Below are 12,330 nucleotides of genomic sequence, written 5' to 3'. Positions count from 1 at the left end.
GGTTCTTTTGTAAGGAAATGTGAACGTGCATAGATAAAAAAAAAAAATGCAGACTAAAATGAAAGCTCAATAATCAAGAATCAGTAGTAAGTTTGCTGGTTCCTGGATTTCTAGTGCGTCACTGCATGATTGTGTTTCAGCCCTGACGACGGGACGGCTGTTTGCTGTGTGTCAGGTTTCGTTTGTCACATTGCAGTTCTATAAGTGCTGCCCACAGAGGGTTAAGCTCACATTTACCAAAGCTTTACCATCTGAGCTTTCCTCCCTCTGCGGTGCACAACTGTGAGTCATTGTAATCCCCAACATCTCTGACCCAGTCTTTCCTGTCTGAACATTGCTGTCACATTTACTGTGTTTTTCTCGTGTTTCATTGCTGGAATTAAATCAGATTGTGAAGGAAATATTTAATTAAAAAAATCTGTATTCTTGGGTTTTTTAAGGGTTGAGATGACAGCTCTCAGGGAAGACGGAGGTAATCCTGATTATCGCATCACATGTCGAGTTATGTCACAACTTGACGGAGTGGGATGTGCTGGAACAAATCCGACAGACCCATGTCAACACCAACTCGCTGTAATCAGGTCTCAGGATCTTCAAACAGATTAGAGCTGTTTTGGAGGCAAGAAAAAAGGATATCAGGCAGATGGGGACATAGGTTTTTTTTTTTTTTACCTCATTAATGAACAAAACAAGACACTTTAAGCTGACAGAACGTGTTATTTTCTTCCTTTCAATTTTAATGATTAACATTAATATGTGCAGCTTTAATGGTTCTCAGCCACATTGCCCAGGGAATTGCACTTCAGTCAAACAAAAGGCTCTTTAATACATTAAACCCCATGATACTAAAATCAGCTCAAGGGGAAGGACAAAGAGATGGATTAAGACAGCATGACAATATAAGCAAATGTTATAAAGGAAATGTAAACTGGTTGCAGTTCTCTTATGGGTCGTTAGGGGGCAGTGTGTCTCTCCACAGGAGGAGGCAGCCTGATCCTCAGCACATATTTTGATTTAAACTGGGATAGACTTTTGAAAAAAGACGTAATTACCCCTGAAGATAAATACCCGAATCTGCTTGATAGTTAAGGGCTTATATTATCACGGATTTAGATGAATTCTGGAGTTAACAAAAATGAATCTGAGTCAGACAGAACAGATTCTTACCAATTTATGACATTTGATAAGAAAAGGAGCAGCATAGACAAAGCAGGGAACCTTTGTTGTGTGCAGCCAGATGTTTTCTAAACAGTCAGGAATGGAGATTTAACTACTGTCACAGCCAGCAGACCAAAGGAGATTCATCTTGTCAGGGAAGATGCTTCAGGAATATTTGCAAAAAATCAAGACAGATATGGGTTAGAGAGCAACATGAAGTAACAGAAGAGACCGCAGTAGCTGGACTTCCCCACCGCCAGGACATTATGCTGTTAATATACAACTGTAACTGCAGGCATCTGTGTGAAATGCAAGTGCAAGAAGTCACAGCAGAAATGTCTGGTGGTTCTGTTTTCATTATGGCTCCGACTCGCCCCCACACCCTGCAGAAGCTTGTTTCTTCTGAAAAATGGAAATGTAAAATGATTTGTCAAAGCTACTTTCCATTCAGCTCTGTCAGACACTCTTGTTACGCTACATAAGTGCACGGATACAGACTAATTGATTACTAATCATGGCAGCAGTTAGTGTTAATCACAACAGTAATGAATAATCATGCTGGGAATAAATGCAGGTCAGATCCTGAGCGTCAGTGCTTCGGAGCGGCTATGTTTAATACGTTTATTAAGTTTATTAAGTGAAAACCTAAGAAATGTTGCTTTTACCAAACGCAGGTTTGAAGGTGCCACGGCTGAGTTTAGCACCACAGGCTTTGTTTCTTAGTAGCAATAAAAATTACCCTTTATTTGTGTCTTATTACCATTCAGTTTTAGTCACAACTAAGCCTCATAATTATTTACTTTTTTGTTTTTTGGCTCTGTTCTAGACTAAATAAATCTATCTTTCAGGTACCAAACAGTCCTGGATTGTGACAGCTACTCATCGTGTCCGTCAGGTTTTTCATGACTGTTAAACTAAAACAATCAGCTGAAAGATGATGGCTTTTTTCCCCACTCGCATTGTTATCGTACATTTGTCACATCTGTTATCTTATGTCAACATTTAAGTTTCGGTATTCAGTAATGCTGTTAAAGACAATCAAACCCTCTGTGTATGTCACATGTTTAACTGGAATTTCAAAGAGGGAAACATTTGCAACCCTCTTTTTACGCATAATTGCCACGAGAACCACTGAAAAACTTCATATATTCGTGCCGGCAGAGGTTACACATACATATTTTCCGAGGCTTCAAAGACAATAATTTTGCAATTGCAAAGCACCCTTTAAAAGTGGAAAGGGCACGATGGGTGTAAAAGACCACAGGCGCAGTGAAGTTGCACAGATTACATGCGGTTAATTAAAGCATCTGTCACCAACTGCATGAGAATAAACAACATGAAAGAGGCAGGTTTTGGAGTAATGGCTGCACATCAGTGCAGCACTGCCTTTATTCTCAAACACATTATTAGAATCTAAAAATAAGAAAATCTTAATGGTTCTTGTTTGCCAAAGTCCTTTCATATGCCCAAAAGAACAAAACAAAACAAAAAAAAGCAAAAACACTTTAATACAAACAGATACAGAACAAGAGTGAGATATGTCTTTCAACTTTGTCTTAATGACGAAAACGACCCTCGATTTGATTATTCAAAAAATGAAAAAACAACAACATTAAAACAGGGCTAACCCAGCAACAATTATAGTTTCTTAAATAGCCTCTGAGCACAGAGAAATAGAGATGACAAAGGAGACCATGCAACTCAATCAAGCACTCTGCTTTCTCATTAACACTTCACGCTCTCACACACAGTTTGGATCCAAATCAATAATATCAACAGACATATGCCAGGAGGAGGAGCTGGCATCATACAAACAATGTTTTTCTTTTCTTTTCATTTCTTTTTTTCTTTTTTTTTTTTTACAACAAACAATTGTTTGACATTTTATAATTTCAGGGACTAAAATACATCATATTTATTGGAGAGCAAAGAAAGTTCTTCAGTCTTTCACAGACGAATCGAGGTGATGTTCCCGAGTTTTCTCTTGTCTTTAACTGCCAACAGCAGCGTAAATCAAGTCTTTATCACTGTGTGATAGTCACAAGATTTAGTTTTACTGTGTCTGCAGTCAGCGAGCTGGACTTCAGTCCATATGGCAGTAAAGCATCATGTAACTAAAGCCACTGGGGGAACATAATTTAAATGGTATTTGGTTAATGATCCTCTGTTTTTGTGATGTGTGCTTCTAACTTTGACTGTAGAAGGACACAACCACTTAGAAAGTCAATTAAAAAACAAACAAAACAAAAAAACAGCTTTAAAATCGATAACTTAAAAAAAATTAAGTTACAACAATTTACAAATGAAGAGCCTTTTGGATCTGACGGTAAACACCATCCTTACAAAATGAGAAACTAGATATGAAAGCGTTTGAGCAGACAGGAAATATTGGAGTATATACACTTATCAACATGGTTCTCAGCAGAGGACTCGCCCTTCTCTCCTTGCTGGTGCACAGTTTCTTTTTGAATGGTAGCTTTACACAGTAGGTGATCAAAAAAAACACAGCCAATAACGAATGCTCAGGTCACTTCTTAAATCTGTTCTACCTTAAAGAAACTGTTGTAATACACAGAAATTGCGCCATTTTTCTCCTGTTTGGGCTTTTGTTTTAAGTGCTGAACTCAACTGAAGTTCACATTTTGTCTTCAAGTCCCCGTGAGTCCTCTCAGAGCTGGAACTCACTGGGATGAAGATGGACCAGGCTGCCAGCGCTGATGGAGGGTCATGGCTGCAGGTTCAGGTTGTGGCAGTAGTGGGGTCGATGTTTGGCGTCTTTTTTTTTTTCCTGAGATTAGCTCAGATACAGAGGTTTATCTCTCTGAAGAACTCTGGAGAAACAAGAAAAGAAAAAGAAGATCAGATACAGCTGCCAGTGCAGAAATATTGCAAGCATGTGACATGTATGTCGTATTTTAATTTTTTTTGATAGCCTGCAGTTGCATCGGTGTTAGAAAATACTATACCGCATGAGAGTCGTTTAAATAATATCTATCTGATACATTTGTCATCGAGCCAATAAAACATTGCGACAGTTTAAAATGGAAAGATTTTCCACGTGGTTAAGTCGGAAAAGTTGGTGTTCATGTGAAAGTGAAAGGTGACAAAGTGCCATGGAAGAACGGTCGGTTAACAAATGACGTCCAACTGGAAAACGAAAACTAAATGACGTGTGGACTGATGAGCGAGCTGTGACTGTCCACACAATGTTTCTTTCATGCCTTTACTCTGACTATGAATGACATCATGTCTCGCTGAATCATCTTCTCCTGTGTTGTGTTTATTGTACCTGCTGGACAGGTAGAGACACCACCTGTCCATCAAAGCCAACTACTTCACACGTTTTCCTACATTTTCATTTGTGTCGTAAGAACGTATGCTGCATCTGAGAGGAAGACAGTGATCGTAACCCGAATTTACAGGTGGCTTTAAGAGTCAGCTTTGGTGATGCGTCCTTCTTAGTTGAAATCAGCTCCCATTTTACTCAGATTTTTGATTAAAACACACAAGTTTAAAAATTAAACAAGTGACCGAACGAAATGAGTGTTATAAATAAACCCAAGTAGTATATCGGAGTACATCAAAATATGTAAAAGCTGTAGTTTGGCCAGCTTTTGAAGAATGATTTTTTTACTCATATCCAAAAGTGAAATGGAAAGCATCCTTGCAACACCTACCCGTTGCCATGGTAATCAACGCTCCAGTCCAGAGAGGGATGGTGGTTGGGAGTGTGTCGACCCAGCTGGTGGTAGTCCACTGATGATGACATCACCGCTCCGCTATTCAGCATGCCACCGCCCATCGACTGATAGTCCGACTGGAGGGAGGGAGCATAACCCTGCCATGAAGGGACACAGTGTTGACTTTCTTGGAGGGAGCAATCACAACATACATAATAATGCTGGCAATGTTACTGCGCTTTTCTAAAGTGTCAAATACATGATGCTGCTGCTAATAATGTAAAGTGTGAACCCAAAATAAACATGTATGTTTTATCCAAAACTGCTCAAAAACTCAGTTTAAGAATAGAGGCATAACAATGTGAGCTGTCTCCACACGACTACAAGAATAAAAAAAAAGGTTGAATTGATTGAGAGGCATAAATCAAATATACTGCGTGAGCTGAGAGGGACAGGTGCACACCTCTGTGCAAAACAACTGAGAGCAAGTTATTGTATTTTGGCGACTGCATATCAACATGGACAGCGGTTGGAGCAGCTGAGACAGTTAAAATTCTTTCAACTGTGTTTAATATCAGTTTCCTTTTGAAAATGACAACCAAAACAAACAGCACTGAGCAAGTTTTACAGAGCCATCGTCTTATTTTATTTAAGTTGAAGTAATATTAAGATACTTAAATCAAATATAGTAACAATGTCAGAGGTCAGTTAATCAATTGGCTGATTATTGGTCATTTTTAATAACCAGCATTTCTCATAGAGGAGCGCATATTGGCTGACCTTTAGGTCACATGCACAAAAATGAAACTCCACAATATTCATAGGAGATTCACTTCTACGAGGAAAAGTATTTGCTGTGACCTTCCTCTGAACCAAGCACAGATTTACTGTTTTTTATCAGTTTCTCTTTATGGAGACTATTTTTTTTACAGTTGTTTGCAATGATATTAATCAGGATTTCCTTCCATTTTATGGTTTAATAGAGCCAGGTTTCTGAATTTTCTGATTGCAACTTAATGAGTCTGGGAAATAAATATGGATGTCATTAAAACTCTGGTCTCAATGTTGCTTGAAATGAGCTTACAGTGTCAGACATTTTTTTTCCAAGAGTTAAATGACAGTTCAAAATTAAACATGCAAAAAAAATAAAAAATCCTTGACGTGTATATTTATCACCAAGCAGGTTTTAATAGTGAGCTGTTTGAGTCCTCTTTCGAGCTGAATTAGTTCATAGACATATGATGGTTTTTTGCACATGAGCCGTTATCACGTCTTTGCAAAGACGTTTTCAGACAAACGCGGATATGAAAGACCTCCTGGAGTGAAGAGGACACAAATCAGCCATAAGTTCATCAGCACCTGAGGTCTGAGTATTTAGCTGATTTTTCCTCTGAGAAGTAGGATAAGGATGAGGGCAGAGGAAACGGTGAAAGGGGGAGATGGAGAAAAAGTGAGCACGTCTTCAGCCTTAAGATGCTTGCGAGGGAGACTGAAACTGAGTGAGAGCAACAACAATTTGTAGACGTGTGTGAGGGGAGAAAGGAGAGAGAGACTGAAAGGGAAGTTAATCTGAGTGTTGTGAGTGAAAGAGGAGAAAGAGGAGGACAGCAGGTGGTTGGGTTCTCCCCTGGTCTCCTCCCCCTCTCCTCCTCTACCTCACCTATTCATCTATTGTTGAGCAAATTCTTCTCCCTCACTCCTTCACAAAGACCCCATCTGCCTCCTTTGTCTCTCCCTCCCTTCCCCCATCAGTTTTCACTCTTCACCCAGTAAGAAAAAAAAAAGTTTGGAGCTCTGTCACGGTGTCCTTCATTTTTTTTCCCCCTTCACTTTTTTTTATTTGCTCTTTTTCTCAGAAAAAAATGGAAACGAGACAGAGGATTATGGGAACGCAGCAGTTACTAGAACTCTATAAAAAGAGGGACGAAATTGAAAGTGAGAAGTGTTGATCTGTCTTCCATTTTATGCTGGTGAATATATTCACTCTACCTTGCAGTCTCACAATGCACTTAAAATAAATTCATATCACAGCCGACCATCGTGCCCTTCCTCCTCTCTTCACAGAATGAGTGCTGACAGACCAGCGGTGAGAAATCAAGGAGGCACAGGGGAAGACTGACAGGTTGATTTATTCCCAAACTGTGTCATAAAGTTAGAGAAGGACAAACAGAACTACAGAAAACTGACAATCTGACCGAAGCGAAGCAATTGATTGTTTTGTGGATGTAATACCCTTGAATATGTGTGTGTTTTCCTTATGAGATGCTGTTATCCGAAGGAAATGGGTTTGTGTTTGTGTGTGGTTTCAGTAAATAGTGTGATAAGCCATAAAGAAAAGACACATAAAAGAGCTCAGCAGAAAACAAAAGGTGTGTCCTAATTCCTTGAAAATGTGAAGTGCTCACACTGGCAAAAATGTATATTATAAAAAGTTGAGCAGCATATCAAAAAATGCCTGCCTTCAGAGGGACATTACTGTCTCACAATGAACTCCAGAGAGCATCATGTTTACAGATGGTATCAGCTACAGCTGGACAATTAAACAATGCCATTAGAGAATCAGAAAGGGTTCAATTATCTTATACATTATGTCTGAAGAAAGCTTAAAGCATAGCTGACTGGTTTTACAGTCAAGACATCCTCCTCTCCACATACTCGCACCTACACCTGCAACTGAGGGACTATTACACCCCCGAAATGACCACCGCTTGATCTAAAAGCTCAGAGGAAACATCATTCCTAAAGGAAAGGGGGTGGTTTTGGATTTGGAAAAGAGGCTGTACAGTAAATATTAAATATTACGTCATCCATTTGGGCAGATTTTGGTATTGAGCCCGATGAACGAGGGCTGCCAGCAAATTCAGACGAGGTCTATTGGCAAGTTTTGTCACAAAATTGAGAGACTTTCACCTGCAAATACTACAACTTTCCGAACGCATATGCGGATTAATCTCCCGGCAACATCCACGTCCCCTGCGCCTACAGTACCATCACGTCGCTGTCCGCTAAACACACAGCTTAAACGGTGCTCAAAGCCAGTCGTTTCTCCGTAGTTACTTGTTCCCTTTACATCATGTGTGTGTTTCACCGTAACTCCGTCGTATATCCACAGGTCTTAAGATAACAGCTGATTTCAGATCGGTCAGCTGATCTCTGGTGTAAACAATACAGGCCTCTTCTGTTGCTCCGAAACATCCAAAACAAGTTGCAATGCAGCTACGATATCAATAAAAACCTGAAATCTTTTTTTTTTTTTTTTTTTAAGCCATCAGCAACATACAACTATAAGCTTGTGTTTTGGGGGGTGGCTACCCTCTAACCGCAGTAATTTTTTGCATTGTTACAGGAGTATAAATAAATAAAACCGGCTCAGCCCTAACAACAACATGTACCAGAACCAACGTTCAAAGACGCAGAACTGCCTGCTGCAAAACAAACAAAGAGTAATGTGAAGCTAATGATGTGTTTTCTGCTAATTAAATGAAACACTTCTGAGTCATTTGTGGTGTTAACACCTTCATACGAAAGGTTCAAGGAAGCACAGGGAGATAACCATCTCTACTGGCCAATTCTCTGCTAAAGACATGCTGTCTGTCAGCACAGTGATGATATGAAATAAGGGTTTAAAAAAACTCATCAGGGACTAAAATACAACCATTGATAATATAGATGCCCTTTCATCTATTGTGTACTTTGTCAAGTTAACCTTCCACAATTTTTTGCAGAATGTTTAAAATGGAAGTGAAATATATGGAGATTGATAAGACAACAACGGATTTGTGGTCAACTATAATGTCATACCTGCATCACTGTACACAATAAAGATCATTGTCCACAAATAACATACTTTTTCTCGTTACCACACTGATCAATGTGGTAATGCCCAATAATCTGAAATCAGGTTGCAATATTTATTGCCTGTATAATCGCAATTAGATGTTTTATTAGATATTTTCCCCAAATAAGTGTAGTTGAGCCCTGTATTGGCCAAATGTGGTTGGACAATGAACTGCAATCAGTTACAGAAAAGATACAAAAAAATTATCAGCTGGGCATTTATTCACTGCAAAAACTAGTTTCTAGACTACTTTGTTAATTATAAGAATTCTAGTTAAACTATTTGCTTCCTCCACTGGCAAAGATATGTTTCTTAACATAAGACAATTTTGACAAGATTTAGGAACATTAGGCTTATTTCTAGAGCAAGTTTATTCAAATCAGAGCATTAGATCTGATTCTAATTTTGACCTATGCATTTAATTTAAAAAAAGATGTTACAAAATCAACTGTATGAGTGAGCCAATTTAGCAAAAAGATGAAAAAGTTCAGTGAGTCTGACCTGTGTGATGGCAGGGGAGTGCGTCATTCCCAGGGAGTGCCCACTGAGCTGCTGGTGCTGATGGTGTGGGCTGTGCAGCCCTCCCAAGTGGGCCTGGCTGTGAAGAGGAGGGCTAACCTGGAGGGGAGGGGTGGACGCCGCTGCCACATTTCCCATGGACATGGCTCCCTGGTGGGGGACACTGACCCGAGGCACGGTTCCCCTGGTGGACAGTGCATGGAGCTGGGGGTGGATTTGAGGGTGAGGAGGAGGTAGGTGTGGGCCGTGACCGGGGCTGGAGGCGTGGGAAGGGTGTGGTGGGTGAGAGTACGGCATGTACATCCCAGAGTGCTGGGGGGGAGGGAGAGGGTGAGGGTGGGCCAGAGAGCTGGAGGAAGAGTGCTGACCTGGATGACCAGGGTAAGCTGAAGGTCTGGAGGAGAACATTGAGGTAGAAGAGGAGGAAGATGTGGAGGAAGGGTGAGGCTGCTTCATCTCTGATGGGTCATTGTAACTCTGAAAAAAGACAGACAATTAAACTTAAAATCATTTTCAGTGTCAACCTAGTCAACCCATTGCCTTTTTTAACAGTAATAAAACAAGTGAACGTGTGTGTTTTAGTGTGTGTGTTTCACCTGTGAGACCAGACTGGCTCTGTAGGCAGCCAGTTGTTTCAGATACTCCTTCTTAGCCGTCTCAGTCTTTTTCTTGTACAACTGAAACAAAACATTTAATCCACACATATGAAAGGAATCCAGCATTTAAAAATAATAATAAATAAAAAATTAGACTTCAGTGATTAAGGGAACCTGCCCCTCAATTTAAACTAAAACTCCTCCATGAAGAGATAAAAAACAGATTGTTCATTTTCTTACCCGTATATATAACTATTTTAGCACATTTTCTCATATTTAAGATCCAAAATACCCCTAACTTGGATTAGAGCGTTTAGTTAGTGTGATGTAATGAAATATAATGCAGCTTCATCGATATATGTTCCTTTTCTTTTCAAAGTTTCAGAATTAGATTGTACTATTAGTTATATGGACATTTTTTTCATCTCAAAAACATAGATAAACAACAATAAAAACAGATGTTTTCATCTGTAATTATATCAACATATCAAAGCTTAGACATTTTAGCGCTTATTTCATTAAACAATGTAAGCAGATTCCTACATTGTTCAAGCAGAAACTCTTTTTCTTATATAAAGATTGCGCATTTTGTCTGAATGCAAATGTAGTTGGAGAAGGAAGCTGATGAGTCAAGATGTGCTGCTGCTTCATGCACCACCTCAGGCTGGTGAACAACTAGGCTGTTTCCCTCGATACAGCAGCTTTGTGGTTCTTATTTTTTGTCACTTGGAAAACAACTGAAAAAAACTAAATGGCCAAATTGTATTCATTTCAGACCGGAAAATTACTACATTTAAGCAGATAAAAAGAGATGTAACTACCTAAAACAGTATATAAAACAATGAACAAAATAAAATTAAACAAAAACGATAAAATATCTCAATACATAAAGTGTATTTAAGCAGAAATCCCAAATGAGTCATGTGTTAATTGACATTTAAGCAAAGTGCAGTTTGAGGTACAAATAAGTTATGAGCCCCGGATAATATTCAGATTTGATCTGATCATTTTAAAAGGTCTCTTAGTGGTTGAAATATTTCACTCTGGTGACAGGATCAATCCAACAGATGATCTTCTGGAGGAAGCGAATAAAAGAATAAAATGACAGTTAAATATGCTTTCAACTTTATTGTAATAGTGATTTCTTTGACTAATTGCTCTGAGAGGCAGATGAATGACTTTACAAAAGGACCACTAACATTTCAATCCTTTTTTCACCAAATGCAATTGTGTCAGCAGGAGCAGCAGACAGCTAGAATAACACAAGCTCCTTTTAGACATATTTAACATTCATGGGCTCAGATTCATGGTCAGACTTAGGTCACATTTATGTTGATGTTCCTAATGGCTTTATTAACACACACACACACACACACACACACACACACACACAAACACACACACACACACACACACACACACACACACACACACACACACACACACACACACACACACACACACACACACACACACACACACACACACAACACATAGTGGCGGTAAGCATTGTTTGTGGGCGATATTCACCATTTGGAGACTGGACGGCACATCAAGAGGAGTTTAATACATTTACTCTTTTTCTTGCTGATTCACAACTAACAAACAATTAACCAGAGCCTGCCTGAAAAGTATAGTGTAATTGTATAAAATTTGAATGATATGCAAATGTTATCAGTTTCAAATACAGTTAAATGGTAAAAGGACTGTATTTACAAATCGCTTTTACGCAAGCCACATTCACTCATCCACACACACATTCATATAGCACTGTCTTAGTCCACATATATGTACACAGATATCTTTTCCTACTGAATCAAGGCAGTGGTTTATCGATCACATATGCACTCACACCGACAAATGCATCAGAGGAATGTGTGGTTCAGTATCTTGCGCAAGGACACTTTGATATATGAACCTGGAGGCCAGGAATGTAACCAGCAACTTTCAGGTCGGTAGACGACTGCTGTACTTACCTGTTCTGTCATTATTGTCGACAACAGTTTTATGGTTTTAAAAGAGATCTATTATGACCGTTTTGTACCACAATTTTACAGAGAGTTTTACTGCATCGCGTTAACAAATGTGTACCATTAGGATGAGGACCTACCTGTTTTTGTTCTTCTCCCAAGCCATCCCACATGGAAGCCACAATCTTTGACACCTCCCCAAAGGTGGCGTTAGGGTTCTGCACTTTGATGTTGGCCTGGGTGTCTCTGAAGAACAAGGCGTATGCCGACACCGGCTTCACTGGCTCATTGGGGTCCTTTCGCTTTTTCTTCTTTGGCGTTTTAGGTTTCTTTGAGATGTCCACTGTTGCTGGCCGCTTTTCTCCCTGTTTAGAAACACAGGACATGTCAAATGGGACACAACCAGGTCCACACCTGTATGAATGCAAGGCTCGGGATAGGTGAGAGATATGCATCAAAAAAATAAAGTGGTGTTGTTGAAATTACATATCTGATGAGAAAAATGTATTCATTTGAATAGATTGGTATAAAAAAACAACATAAAACAACTGCCATTTGAACAAGTAACA

The 12,330-nt window shown here is 39.4% G+C and overlaps 1 protein-coding gene across 3 annotated transcripts in view; it reads right to left on the bottom strand.

Annotated features, from left to right (window-relative positions):
* Nucleotides 1-2,508: 2,508 nt before the first annotated feature.
* tox (thymocyte selection-associated high mobility group box) overlaps nt 2,509-12,330 on the bottom strand; it is a 53,657-nt gene continuing 43,835 nt past the window's right edge. For 2 of the 3 annotated variants that reach the window (XM_061731998.1, XM_061732000.1), the window contains 5 exons: nt 11,902-12,126; nt 9,792-9,872; nt 9,178-9,672; nt 4,836-4,996; nt 2,509-3,989 (listed from right to left, as the gene is read on the bottom strand). In XM_061731998.1, the coding sequence (XP_061587982.1) occupies nt 3,953-3,989; nt 4,836-4,996; nt 9,178-9,672; nt 9,792-9,872; nt 11,902-12,126 (999 nt within the window). In that variant the 3' untranslated portion in view covers nt 2,509-3,952. The remainder of the gene's footprint in view (nt 3,990-4,835; nt 4,997-9,177; nt 9,673-9,791; nt 9,873-11,901; nt 12,127-12,330) is intronic. The other variant, XM_061731999.1, reaches the window with a different exon arrangement.

Source organism: Cololabis saira, chromosome 10 (assembly GCF_033807715.1).
Source record: "Cololabis saira isolate AMF1-May2022 chromosome 10, fColSai1.1, whole genome shotgun sequence".
NCBI lineage: Eukaryota > Metazoa > Chordata > Actinopteri > Beloniformes > Belonidae > Cololabis > Cololabis saira.
The sequence above is the reverse complement of the archived record's forward strand: the minus strand, read 5'-3'. Positions and strand labels throughout refer to the sequence as shown.